This window comes from Xenopus laevis, chromosome 3L (genome assembly GCF_017654675.1).
Source record: "Xenopus laevis strain J_2021 chromosome 3L, Xenopus_laevis_v10.1, whole genome shotgun sequence".
NCBI lineage: Eukaryota > Metazoa > Chordata > Amphibia > Anura > Pipidae > Xenopus > Xenopus laevis.
Window position 1 is genome coordinate 155,281,304 of NC_054375.1, and position 14,125 is coordinate 155,295,428.

Below are 14,125 nucleotides of genomic sequence, written 5' to 3' on the forward strand. Positions count from 1 at the left end.
GAAATGCCAGGGACTATTTGAATTCTCAGTCCAGGCCTGCCTCTGTATACAGTTAGGCCCATAAATCTTTGGACAGAGACAAATTTTTCTAATTTTGGTTCTGTACATGACCACAATGAATTGTAAGTAAAACAACTCAGATGCAGTTGAACTGCAGACTTTCAGCTTTAATTCAGTGGGTTGAACAAAAAGATTGTATAAAATGTGAGGAACTAAAGCCTTTTTTTAACACGGTAACTTCATTTCAGGGGCTCAAAAGTAATTGGACAAATTAAAAAAGTGAAAATAATGTTCATTTGTAATACTTGGTTGAAAAGCCTTTGCTGGCAATGACAGGCTGAAGTGTTGAACTCATGGACATCACCAGATTCTGGGTTTGCTCTTGTTTAATGTTCTGCCAGGCCTTTACTGCAGCGACTTTCTCTTGCTGTTTGTTCGTGGCCTTTCTGTCCGAAGTTTAGTCTTCAACAAGTGAAATGCAGCTCAATTGGCTTCAGATCAGGTGACTGACTTGGTCATTCAACGATATTCCACTTCTTTGCTTTAATAAACTCCTGGGTTGCTTTGGCTCTATGTTTTGGCTCATCATGTGCTATGCTTTGGATCATCAGCTCTTCCACACCTTCTCCAGACTTTTTTCTTGCCATCATTCTTGTAGAGGTTGATCTTGGTTTCATCTGTCCAAAGAATGTTTTTCCAGAACTGTGTTGGCTTTTTTAGATGTTTTTTTAGCCTTTCTATTCTTGATGCTTATGAGTGTCTTGTACCTTGCAGTGCAGCCTCTGTATTTACTTTCATGCAGTCTTCTCTTTATGGTAGACTTGGATATGGAGACTCTACCTCCTGGAGAGTGTTGTTCACTTGCTCTTGTGAAGGGGTTTCTCTTCACCATGGAAATGATTCTGAGATCATCCACCACTGTTGTCTTCCATGGACGTCCAGGTCTTTTTGCGTTGCTGAGTTCACCAGTGATTTCTTTCTTTCTCCGGATGAACCAAAGTGTTGATTTTGCCTCTCCTAATATTGGAGCAATGTCTCGGATGGGTTTTTTCTGTTTTTGCAGCTTAAGGAGGGCTTGTTTCACCTGCATGTCCTCATGTTGTCTGTTCCACATACAAGCACCCCCCTCCTCAAATCAACTCCTGGGCTTTTATCTGCTTCATTGATAATGACATAACGAAGGAATTGCCCCACCTGCCCATGAAATAGCCTTTGAGTTAATGGACCAATTACATTTGAGCCCCTGAATGAAGTGATTGTGTTAAAATTCAACTGCATCTGAGTTTCATTTAAAATTCATTGTGGTCCTGTACAGAACCAAAATTAGAGAAAAAAGTTGTCTCTGTCCAAAGATTTATGGGCCTAACTGTACATAATTTCTAATGAGATGAAGTCAATAATGTACAGTTCTTTCGCTTTCCGCACCTTCATCTTAAAGGCTTTCTTCCCCCCTTTCATGACATTGTCCTGAAAGGAAAACTCGTTCTCTCTGATGACCGAGCGGCTGTCTTTATCACCAGTGTAGGTTACCACGTAGAAATCCGGGGCCCACATATTGAACTCGCGTTCCCAGTTTATGATGGTGGAAAGAGGGGCGCTGACAAGAAACGGCCCCCGCGTGTGTCCCTGTGGAAGAGAAAAAAACGTGCATAACCAGATTAACGGGGTGGTTCACCTTTAAGTTAACTTTTAGTTTGTTATAGAACGGCCAATTATTTTTTATAGTATTTTAAATTATTCAGCTTTCAAATGGGGGTCACTGTCCCCATCTAAAAAAAACAAATGCTCTGTAAGGCTACAAATGTATTGTTATTGCTGCTCATATTCTAGTCAGGCCTCTATTCATATTCCAGACTCTTGTTCAAATCAATGCATGGTTGCTATGGTAATTTGAACCCTAGCAATCAGATTGTTGAAATTGCAAACTGGAGAGCTGCTGAATAAAAAGCTAAATAAGTCCAAAACCACAAATAAAAAATGAAAAACAATTGCAAATTGTCTCAGAATATCCCTCTCTACATCCCTCTCTATATCCTCTCTCTCATTACTAAAAGGTAATTTAAAGGTGAACAACCCCTTTAAAGGGGAAGTAGAGTATAAAATAGAATAAGGCTAGAAATGCTGTATTTTGTATACTAAACATAAACATGAACTTACTGCACCAGAAGCCCAATTAAACAAATGATTTATGCTTTCACAGTTGGCCGCAGGGGGGTCAGCATCTTGTAACTTTATTATACATCTTTGCAAGAACAAGACCACGCACATGCTCAGTGTGGTCTGGGCATATTTTGTGTTATATGAATACTCCTTTAACACCAGGCCAAACCACCGTATGGGGATTAACACTATAAAACTGCAATGAAAATTGATCGGGAAGGTTGTGGCCATTCTGAGAACAACGGAGGACAAGGCATAGACTGAAATTCCCTCATAATCTCATTTCTGCTTCCACCCATCTTCTCCATTCCTTCCATTATCCTTTAGATCAGTGATCCCCAACCAGTTGCACAACAACCCCTTGGAGATCACTCCCAGTGGCCTCAAAGCAGGGTCTTATTTTTCAATTCCAGACTTGGAAACAGGTTTTGGTTGCATAAAAACCAGGTGTCCTACCAAACAGAGTCTCTTGTAGGCTGCCAGTCCAGACAGGGGTTACCAATAACCAATCACAGCCCTTATTTGGCACCCAAGGGACTTTTTCATGCTTGTGCTGCTCCCCAACTCTTTTTACAATGAAGGTAAAAAAAAGATTGGGGACCCCTACTTTCAATGATCCCAATAAGTTCCCTAACCTCTTTATAGAGGGAGTTGAGAAACACAATGGTTTGAATAGTCTTTCCAAGACCCATCTCATCAGCCAGGATGGTATCGGTGCCCTGCGCCCACGAGAATCGCAGCCAGTTCAGTCCCTCCAGTTGGTACATATGCAGCGTGCCCCCTGTGCTCGATACAAACTGGGGTTGCGTCTCGTACTTCACTGTAGGCTGCAGGAGAAAAACACAAAAACATAAGCTTCATACCACACATTAACCATGGTGTCTGTCAGCAGATATAATTACCCTCCTCCATCATCACAACAAATACACTAATTAGAGATGCACCCAATTCACTATTTGGGATTTGGCCGAATCCTTGAATCCTTCATGAAACATTTGGACAAACAAAAAGTTATGTGATTTGATTCGATCAGGCATGAGGATTCAGCCGAATCCAAATCCTGCTGAAAAAGGCAGAATCCTGGCCGAATCCTGACCCAAATCCTGGATTGTGTGCATCCCTAACATCAATACACCAAGACTGAAGTGCAGGGCATTAATACAGTCAGGCTCAGCCACTGGACACACTACAACACCACGACAAGTATACACAACACTTACTTCATTAATGGGAGAGCTGGGGTGCCCATCTAAATACGATTCCTTATGTTGCCTCTTGTGTTTCTGAGGGCAGCAAGCGCTATCCCCCATGATCAATTCCCTGAAAGGAAGAAACGGAATGTGGAACCATCCTAAAAGGTGGTGATGTGTAAAGCTGATTTTTTTTTTTTTTAATTCTCTTTATTTAGAATTTTTCATAAAGCTGATTTTTTATACAATTTGATCATATTGTACCAGGCTTGTATGATCATTGGCCTACGTGTGAGACAACCCAGAGCATACCTCCCAACATTTTTGAAATAAAATGGACCAAAAAGTTGCCAGCAGCGAACATTTTTTGACCGCGCCCATTTTTGTGACCACACCCCCTAATTGCCATGTTCATTTTACAAAATTTGGCAGGTTAAGAAAGTTTAAACATATTTCTGTGGTTTTTTTTTCAGTTTTAACAGTTTTGCTAATGAAGGCGAATTGCCCTTTAAGTGGTGAGTCTAACTTTTCCCAAGGGACCAGTTCTCTTATATTGTTATTTGTTATACTTATTTGCTTATCTAGAAATTGTTACAAAAGTATCTGATCTGCTGCTGTGGCTGTTCTGGGCTCTCAAACTCCAATTAATCCAATTTTTCCTGGCTGTTCAGTGCAGAGAAAAACGGGACTTTCCAGTACAAACGAGGGACTGCGGGTTGAGCTGTCAAAAGAGGGACTGTCCCTCTAAAAACGGGACAGTTGGGAGGTATGCCAGAGCCCTCCAAGGAATTCCACCAATCAAAATACAGCAGAATGGCAAAAACTGATGTGCCAACGTGTCTGACATACATTAATCCTAAATCTAACTAAATTGCTCATTTGCTGACTGGTCGGTCATTACTAATCGTAAAGCCTCGAGCGTGGTTATATTATATAGAACACTGTGGCAGTTGTGCAAAGAGCAGCCATCTTAAAGGGGATCAAAAGGAAGGAATGATAATTTATGCAGACAAACTCAGAGGGTGACCTTTGACATTTATAATAATTTTATTTGTGTTTAGCGGTTTCTGATATTTTAGCAGTTTTACACCGGTAACCATAGGCTTTCACTAAGCCGCTCCCTTTGAAGGTCAAAGTGGGACATTCACTAAGATGCGTAGTTGCGCCAGCGTCCTCTTCGCCGCACTTCGCCAGGCGTATTTTCACCAGCGCTACGCAAATTCACTAAAATCTGAAGTTGCGCTCAGGGGAAGCGTAAGGTTGCGAAATTGCGCTGTCGTTAATTCGCCAAGCAAATCAAAGTTACGCTAGTGATGCTTAATTTGCATAGGGCGCCAAATTGAAGTTACAATGGAGGTATATGTAGCATCACTACACAAGCCTGGGAAATCTTCAAAACATCAAATAAAATTTTTATTTTGCCCTACACATGTGCCCACTGTATAGTTAAGGTGTCATGAGTTACGTCCATTGCGCAAATTTGCCAGGCGTAAGGGTGTGAAGTAACACTAGCGAATTTACGCCAGCGTCCGTGAATTGGCGAATTAACGAAAATGCGCTACACTAGCGTTAGGCGCTTCGTCCTTTAGTGAAATTGCCCCAAAGTGTCAGTTACCCTATCTGTGCTCTTCCTTTAGAGTCAGTGAATCCCCAAGGTTGCCGCTTCACTGATGCCCAAAGACAGCTGTTGAATCATAAGAGAAAATGACTGTAAATGGCATAAGAGCTCAGAGAAGCACTTTCCATGCTCTTTAAACACATGGGGCAGATTTACTAAAATGCAGAGTGGCCGTCTATAGTGAAAATTCACCAGAAATCTCATCCACAGGGACATCGTCAATTTACTAACAGGCGTAGAGGACAATTAGCTAGCAAAAAAAAACCTTCGCTAGCACAGTTTGGCGCCCTATCGCCAAGCAAATTTTTGCTCAGGTTAACAATCGTTACTCCACTAATTCAAGTGTGAATTCACTTAAGTGTGAATTTTACCTCTTTCACCAGAGTTTTCTTCACCAGCTTAGACCTGGCAAAGATGAAGCTACATCCTCCTCAATCTTATGTCAGTGACATCATATCCTGTTTGCCAGAAAGTCATAAAAGTTCTAAAAAACGCTGGTGTTTTTTTTCATATTTTAAAGTGGCATTGCCTTCAAAAGTTGTAACTGTTAAATATGTTTTGCTTAAAAATGTTTTAACCATTTGAGGGGCATGCCACATTTGTTTCAGGGTGGGCTCATGTCTAGGGCATTTTATCTTTAGTTTGATTCCTTGGACATTTTTAATAATAATAAGTGGCCACTTCAAGCATTTGCACCAACATCTCTAATAAAGGCATATATATGACCTATATGTTAGAGTCCTGCAGCGGGTCGGGTACCCATCCGGTTACCCGCAAAAAAGCTTGTACCCTGCAGAATGAGGGGAGGAGTTTCAGGTGCTGGTATAGATGCAGGTTGCGGGTTGTGTTGCGGCTTGTGTTAAGGGTCTCATCTCAATTTCTTTTCTTATGTAATATTGTCTATATTTTACTCCTTTTAAAATTTTACAAAACTTGTTTCTGTCCCTGCCCACTTTTGATGACGTCACTTCCAGTTTGCAGCACCATCACTTCCTGTTTGATGGTGGTCGGCGGGTTGTGGATAAGGCAGTTGCGGGTCCGGGTCAGGTAGTGAATCAAAGAGAGTAAATATGCGGGTTGCTGGTTCAGGTCCGGTCCGGGTCTTACAAATTGGTTCCACGCAGGACTCTACTACGTGTATATGTACCGCCATATTCAAATTGACCTAAGTGTAAGAGTACTAATGAAGTTTTGCTAGGCAGAAACGAACAATAGCGTCAGTTCTCTATGAAAATGCTCACGGTGACGAATTAACGCTAGTGAAACCGCCAGCGTCTGGCTACAGAGTCGCAACTTCACGTTTTTGTCAGTTAGCGTAGTGGTAGCAAATTGATGCCTGGCAAAGTGGAGGAAAGCGTGGAGGAGCCTTCGCTGGCGAAAATTCGCCCTTTAGTGAATTTACCCCGTTGTGAGAAGGAGAACGAGAGCCTTCTGTTAAACGAATCTCAAATAGCATCAACCTGTACAACACTGTAAAAATGAGGCAGTTCTACCTGCAGCATCCAGTGGTACCTGTGTCTCCAGTACATCTGCTTGTGGTATTCATAATCGGGCAGCTTCATGTCATCTTCTTCCCACGTGGACTGATCGTAGGACAGGTCTCTCCATTTCAACAGGTAGTGATAGTTACCCCTCTTATCCAAACTGAGGAGAGAACATGAGGAAAAGTCAACTGTGCGCGCACACTCAACAAGATCCTTGTATGAACCCATTCTCACATATAAATGTGATTAAAGGGGTAGCTCACCTTTAAAGCAACAGTAACACCAAAAAATTACAGTTTTTCTACGTAACTAATTTATAATGTGCTGTTGCCCTACACTGGTAAAAAAAATGTGTTGGTTTCAGAAAGACTACTATAGTTTACATAAATAAGCTGCTGTGTAACCATGGGGGCAGCCATTCAAGCACAGGATACACAGTAGATAACAGATAAGTACTACTATAGTTTATATAAAAAGCTGCTGTGTAGCCATGGGGGCAGCCATTCAAGCACAGGATACACAGTAGATAACAGATAACTACTACTATAGTTTACATAAATAATCTGCTGTGTAGCCATGGGGGCAGCCATGCAGAAAAGAAAAGGCTCAGGTTTACATAGCAGATAACAGATAAGCTCTGTAGAATACAATGGGAGCTTTTAGTTATCTACTATTTAACCTGTGCCTGTTCTACTTTTTTCAAACTGAATGGCAGCCCTCCCCTTAGTGACATCTATGTGAGTCTATGCAACAACATTTTTCAATGGGGCTATTTGGTAGATTTGAATGGACCTGGATGAGGGGATCTAAAACCCTGTCCCTTTAATGGTGGTTTTATGGTGGTAGAATATGCACCCAAGTAGGGAGGCTCTAGCCCAGTGATCCCCAACCAGTGGCTTATGAGCAACATGTTGCTCTCCAACCCCATGGCTATTGCTCTCAGTGGCCTCAAAGCAGGTGCTTATTTTTGAATTTCTGGCTTGGAGGCAAGTTTTGGTTGTATAAAACCAGGTGTACTGCCAAACAGAGCCTCCTGTAGGCTGCTTGTCCATGTGGGGCCACCAAATGGCCAATTACAGCCCTTATTAGCACTACCCAGGACAGATTTTCATGTTTGCGTTGCTCCTCAACTCTTTTTACATCTGAATGTTGCTCAAGGGTAAAAAAGGTTGGGGACCCCTGCTCTAGCCTATGACCACATTTAGGATGTCCATATGTGGTTTATCTTGACGTGGTATGGTGCCTTAGCAACAATACTAGAAAATATAGAGCAGGTGATACATTTCATTGACTAACTTTGCAGTACGGCCAAGTCAGTTGGTTACTCAAAGACTAAAGAATACTCTTGTCTAGATGTAGCACAACTTGTTCCTCCCAGTGGTTGGTCACAGTTAATAAATATCAGGTGGCTAATTGCCCAGTTCAGTGCATAATCTGGTTTTAGGTGTTTAGTGTTCAGCTGACGGGAGGACTAGAGGCTTCATACCAATAACACCATTTGGACATGTGCATTCATGGAAGCCAACAAAATATAAACAAATGAGTGACCCACTTCCTCCACATGACACATATGACGGCCATTGAGTCACCCTTCAGACCTGTGGTTGATGATTCTCTGGACGCACATCCACTCGGGTTTTATGCCGTAACGGTAGAATTTTTCCTCTAAGTCGGAGTACTCGGCATCCTTGCTTTTCTCACTCTTGCCCTCGTCCTCCCCGGAGCCATAATCGAAGGGAGGAGGTTCGTCCATGTCGTTCTTCCGTTGGAAGTTGCGGTACATGACTGTGTGAAAGATCTCCAGCTGAAAGGAGGGGAGAGATCACTGTGAGGGAGGAGACAGAAGGGAAGAGAGGAATGGGGGGACATAGAAGATACACAGAGTTACATAGGGATAACGGTGTGGTGGGAAGAGCATGACGTAGGTTTAGGTAAAGGAGACGGCATTGATACAAAGCAGCAGGAGGCGAGAAGGACAAAAAAATTAGGAGGGAGTTAAGAAGGGAGAGAAAAAGAGAAATGGTGACCTCTAGCTCTGTTGTTCAGCTGCATTTATATTTATATATATACTGTATCCAGTGCATAAGGAATAGCCCAAACACAGACCTGTAGCTCTGTTATCCAGCTGCAGTGCCAGTACGACATTCCTGCCCACTTCACAAAGAACTCCCTCTCTGACCTCCCTTGCAAGGCTCGAGGGGGATCCTCGTCTTCGGCCCCATCCCGAGGCTGAGAGAGCTGAACTCCTTCCGGAGGTACCCCCCATCGCCAGTGCAGGATCTTCTGCACTCTGCCCTTCAGCTGTGGGCACTGTGGGAACGGGACAGAGAAAAAGCGTCATTATGATGGGAAAGCTTCCTAGAGTTCGTTAGGAAACCACTCATTTGTTTGTGATTGAAATAAACACCGAGAAAGTCTCAGAATTATGAGACTACAGGTATATCGGAGGAAATAAGGAAGTATGTGTACAGAAGGCTAAAAAACGTATTAAAAAGAAGAAATTAAAGCTGGCCATAGACACAAAAATCCGATCGTTCAAATCCTCGAACGATCGGACTTCCCCATCTCCCGACCTGCCACTAACCTTCAGTTTAAATAAAGTAGTAAAAGAACAGATCAGACGATGTTCTTCACCTAAAGGCAATCGTATGAAAGTTTATGTCCGACAAAGCTGGTGACTCCCACTCAAAGTCGTCCAGTCAGCAATACATGCAGAGATATTATCGGCAGCCGACAGACATCTTTAACCTGGCCGATCGACCAAACGACCGATCTCCGTGGTGCGAAAAATGTCAGGACTCTCCACACACGGTCCGAAAATCATACGAATTGAGGATTCATACGATCGGATCTTTGCGTCTATGGCCAGCTTAACTCAAGTGTGGAACTGCCAGCGAAGGCAGCAGCATTTCACCAAAAGTCAGGGCAAACAAAGCAAGAGAGAAATCATTTATTATTTCCGCTCCTTTATCATCACCCGTCTCTCACCGTGCAGCGTGGACACAGCCACTCTCCGTGTGGAATATCAGGCAGTGGAGGGTTGAGGCAGTGGATGTGGTAGGAGGACACACAAGCATCGCAGCACAGCAGCTCCCCTCCATCTTTACAAACCCGGCAGAATTCCATGTGGTCATCTTCTTCCTCCCGCCTATCCCTTTTGCTCTCTTCCAACTCTTCTTCCTCCAGCTCCTTAGCTTCCCATTGCACTCCCTCCTTCTCCTGGCAAACAAAATCCAAATAATGGCAAACAATCATAGTTATGGGAAAAAAACAAATACCTGAACCTCATGGATGAAAATCCAGAAGTTGGATGTTGTTTGGAAAGTGGATATTATGTAAGATGTGCACTTGCTTTTGTAAATGAATCCACCTATATGCCATGTATATTACAGCATAGAAGTGATGCACATTGCTGAGATAGCTTCATAGGTTTCATATTTACTCACACAGTGGGGGCAGCTCCACTTGCCCTCTGGTGCCTGGTCTAGTTCTGGTTCCAGGCACACCAGGTGATAGGCTCTCGGACATGTGTCACACAGGATAATCTCGCCTCCCTGCTGGCAGACTTCACAGTAATCTTGATGGTCAGTCTCGTAGCCTTCACCTGCAGACACCCCCTCCTCTACGGCAACTACAAGGAGCAAGATAAAAAACAAGTTTCAAGTTTATGATCTTGATGACACTTACTTTATTGTCAAATTTCTTGATGCACTGAATCCACTATTTTTAGGATTTGGCAAAATCGTGAATCCTCTGTGAAAGATTGGACCAAATACCGAACCGAATCCAAACTGAATCCGAACCCTAATTTGCATATGTAAATTAGGGAGGAAAGAGGGGAAAGAGAACCGCATGCAGCACATGGTTACTTCCTGTCAGGGGGCCTATCAGCTCCCAGCGGAGGAAGTCCGGACCAAGGATGAAGCTTTAGTCCAAAGTCCAAGTTCACGGTAACAGACAAGGGTTCAGGAACAAACGTAGGCAGGCGTTCAGAAGGCAGGCAGATAATTAGCAAAGTCAAGGTACAGGCAGGGTCAATGGAATTCAATAAACACGAATTTAGGAGCACCCAGAAATGCTTGAAACAAATCCTATAGTCGGGCATTGAACCGGCATACTGGGTCAAAATTTGAATTTGGCGCCAAAACGCGGCGTTGTGACGTCGATGCGCCAGCACCCGAAGCCACGTGGTGACCATGGGCGCCGACCATCGTGGACTCTCGGCAGACGGGAGCAGAAGCTCTTTGCAGAGCTCTTGACACTTCCTTGTTTGTGTGATGAAAAGTCACGTGATCCTGCTGAAAAGGATGAACTGTGGCTGAATCCTAAACTGAATCCTGGATGTAGTTGCCAAAGCCAAGTTTTAGACATGTAAAAGCTAAGTGATAATTGTTGTTATGGGTTACTGGACCCATAACTGACTGAGAAAATAGTCCTGCAAATGAAGGTACCATTGTTTGTCTGTATAAATATACCCTTCTTGACCATAAAGGTCAAATATCAAGTGGCATCAGTTCCAGTTGTCTGTCAATATAACTAGCACCGTCAGTCCCAGTGGAGGGAAAAAAGATAGATCAGCCCAAAAGGGCCAAGGTATCACCAATATGTCCATCCCTATTTCAAAACAGATTGGAAAGATTATGGTTGACCATGAAGGTCACTTTAAATCCCTCCCACCTAAGAATTTGGAGCATGAAAGACCTCTTGGTGAAGACTCCATTAATTATGGGCTTCTTTCTTTTACTAGGGTCTCCATTTACTAGGGTCTTCTTTATTTTACTAGGATCTCCATTTACTTGGGTCTTTCTTCTTTCACAACAGACTGTCCTATAATACTCATTCCTTCTACCCTAATTTTGTGGCAACCATTTCAATGTCCTCTTTAAGATTCACTCTCTTCTCACCCTTTTTCTTTTTCCTTGCAGGCCTTCCTCTTTTCCTCTTTACTCTTCCAGAGCTGTCGGAAGGAGCCGATGAGCTGTGGACACTTGAGTTCTCCAAGTCTGATGCCTCACAGACATCCATCTCTTCACTCTGTAAAACAAAGGCACGTTTTCATACATTAAAATTACATTTTTACACCACAGACAGACATTGGCCAAATTGTGGCATGCACAACATAAAAGCAGCCAGTTGAGTTCTCTTATGTGCACAAATTTCATGAGTACAATCTTTCTGCACGTATTTGATTTTACCCTGTACTATGAAGTTCTTTAACATCTATGTATGTTTATGTGCTCTGCTGATTGGCCAGTAAATATGATTGGCTCCTATTGGTTGCTGGACTTTTCAGCTCCCTTTACTTAGAAGGCACTGTCAGACTGTAGGATCTTGTGCTAACTGCAACCAAAATACATATTTTATCGGTTTTCTATGACACAGATTTGTCTGTAATCTGATCTAACAGGGTCTCCCATTCAACTTGTATCTTCCCGGCAACATTTAGTATGACATTATTTCCAAGTCTGTTGGTACTTACAGAACTACCAGCCTTGCGTTTCACACCTGCCAGCCTGATCTTCAGAGGTGCCATTTTCCTTTTGGCAGGCTTCTTTGGTTCTGCCACTCGCGGGCTCTTGCTCGGCTTCTTATGCCCGGGTCCTGTGAGAAGAATTTAAAATGTAATATTTGGCAGAGGTCTTCTAGTCGTTTATTAAAGGGATATTGCCATCCCTGCATGGGTACATGTCAATGATTAGCTGGTAGAGTGATCAAAGCACAGTACTGCATAGTGACCACTGCTGACGGCAGGAGGTAAAGCTGCAGGGGTCCCTTTCCCCCGTGCAGTTATATGGGTCTGTGAACTAAGAGACAGCCAAGCCAGGACTAAAGGTGGCCATACACGGGCAGATAAAGCTGCCGATATTGGTCGTTTGGACCGATTTGACAGCTTATCTGCCCGTGTATGGGGGCTTCCGACGGGTCTTCCCGATCAATATCTGGCCACGATATCGATCGGGAAGGTTGGATTTTTACCCGACCGACCCGTCGGAGCCGCTTGGCGCATCGTAATTCGATCGATCGGCCAAACGAGCGGATCTTTGAGTCTATGGCCACCTTAACAGTGGTCTCCTATAGCACAGAGGAGATGTTTTTTCTTTAGAGCTTACCCTTTCCCTCCTTAGTCTTGGCTCTGCGCATTGGCAATGCCTGAGTAACGGCAGCAGTAATGGGAAGGGTCACGGGAGTTACTTGCTCAGCAACTGCCGCTGCAGCTGCCGCTGCTACAGCTGCCACTGCTGCGGGTGAGGATTTGAAAGGGTTGTTTGCGCTGAATTCCCGCCACTTGGCACCTAGAATTGTCATCATCTTGGACATGGGAATCTTGGGATTCTTCTTAGCAATGAGAGGCCTAAGAGTATAAAAGTGACAATGATATAATGAAATCCCTTGGTCTGTACTTCCCAGTGATAGAGAAAACAGAGCTAAGAGGACACAAACAGAAAGGAGAAATTAATGCACCACCTCATAAACTGGCTGAAGGCCTTGTAGTTGGTCAGTGTGTGATAATCATCATCTGTGAAGACATAATCTACATCCTCTAATCCCCAACTGGACAGCAGTGCAGCAGAGGACTTTTGCTCCACCTGTCGGCATAATGCAAGATGTCTGCTTACTTGATATGGTCACTTGGCATGGTGAAAAAATATTTGTAGGTGACTACCATGGAAATACAGATATGCTGGTGGAATAGAGATGTGCAGGCCGACCCAAAGCCTGCGGATCAGGCGGGTTTGAGTCAACTGCCTCACAATGTTTGGAGGCCGCGGGTGGTTGTAGTCTGAACAATAGCCTGATTCCACCCCCTTAAGACCTCCTAGTGATCGACTTCGGCCAGATGCACTCCTTTTGATATACTCGCACACCAACGTGCCCCACGCCCTTCCGTGATGTCGGGGTGGGTATATAAACAGGAACTTGCCGTGGGTTAGGGTCGTGTGCAGGTTCTCTGGGTTCAGGTTAGGGTAAGATGTGGGTTGAGTTTTTCTCGACCAATACATCACTACGGCAGAAGGCAGGCAACCTTTTAGAATAACTAAGTTACACTTCATTCGGTGCCCCAGCCCCCATATCGATGGGATGCAAACTTTCAAGCCTACTGAGTATGGATTTAGAAAATATTTGGAGACTTCTATTTCCATTATCCATTGGAATGGACTTTGTTCCATGTGCTAAATCACATGACCATGTATGTGATAATAGGGGTCATTTACGTCCATAAGTAAAGTTTCAGTCATGCAAATTTCCCCTACTTGAAATACTCCCAATCATTAAAATCATTTGTGCAAAAAAGAGCTCCTTGATTATATTTGTTTTTGGCACCGATAAGCCTTTTCGGACTCCTGTTATGAACTGAAAGCAGTGCTTCTTTTGACGCAGGGAAACCCTAGACCTACAGCCACCTCCGAAATTGGTGTTAGCTCTAGAGTTCCCAAAGCGCCATGCATAAATCTCTGCAGTGCACTTGTGCCTAAAGAATCAGGCACACTTCATTTTTGTGCCGACCAAGAAAAGTGCAAAAATGCAATTGTGCGAATTTTGATGCATCACCCAAAATTGCAGCAGAAACATCACAACCTTGCAATTGTAATTATTCCAGAATTATGGTGGAAGCCACAACATGGAGCTTGCTTCTGAAAGTTGCACATTGCACTTGCGATAGTAAATGACCT

The 14,125-nt window shown here is 43.5% G+C and overlaps 1 protein-coding gene across 4 annotated transcripts in view; it reads right to left on the reverse strand.

The window, feature by feature from the left end:
* The window catches only part of chd3.L (chromodomain helicase DNA binding protein 3 L homeolog), a 57,267-nt gene that overhangs the window by 25,797 nt on the left and 17,345 nt on the right, over window positions 1–14,125 (reverse strand). For all 4 annotated transcript variants that reach the window (XM_018253804.2, XM_018253803.2, XM_018253802.2 and 1 more), the window contains exons 4-15: window positions 12,918–13,039; window positions 12,563–12,804; window positions 11,932–12,053; window positions 11,357–11,486; window positions 9,899–10,083; window positions 9,441–9,671; window positions 8,559–8,762; window positions 8,051–8,256; window positions 6,481–6,612; window positions 3,381–3,480; window positions 2,796–2,987; window positions 1,426–1,626 (exon numbers count right to left, since the gene is read on the reverse strand). In XM_018253804.2, the coding sequence (XP_018109293.1) occupies window positions 1,426–1,626; window positions 2,796–2,987; window positions 3,381–3,480; window positions 6,481–6,612; window positions 8,051–8,256; window positions 8,559–8,762; window positions 9,441–9,671; window positions 9,899–10,083; window positions 11,357–11,486; window positions 11,932–12,053; window positions 12,563–12,804; window positions 12,918–13,039 (2,067 nt within the window). The remainder of the gene's footprint in view (window positions 1–1,425; window positions 1,627–2,795; window positions 2,988–3,380; window positions 3,481–6,480; window positions 6,613–8,050; window positions 8,257–8,558; window positions 8,763–9,440; window positions 9,672–9,898; window positions 10,084–11,356; window positions 11,487–11,931; window positions 12,054–12,562; window positions 12,805–12,917; window positions 13,040–14,125) is intronic.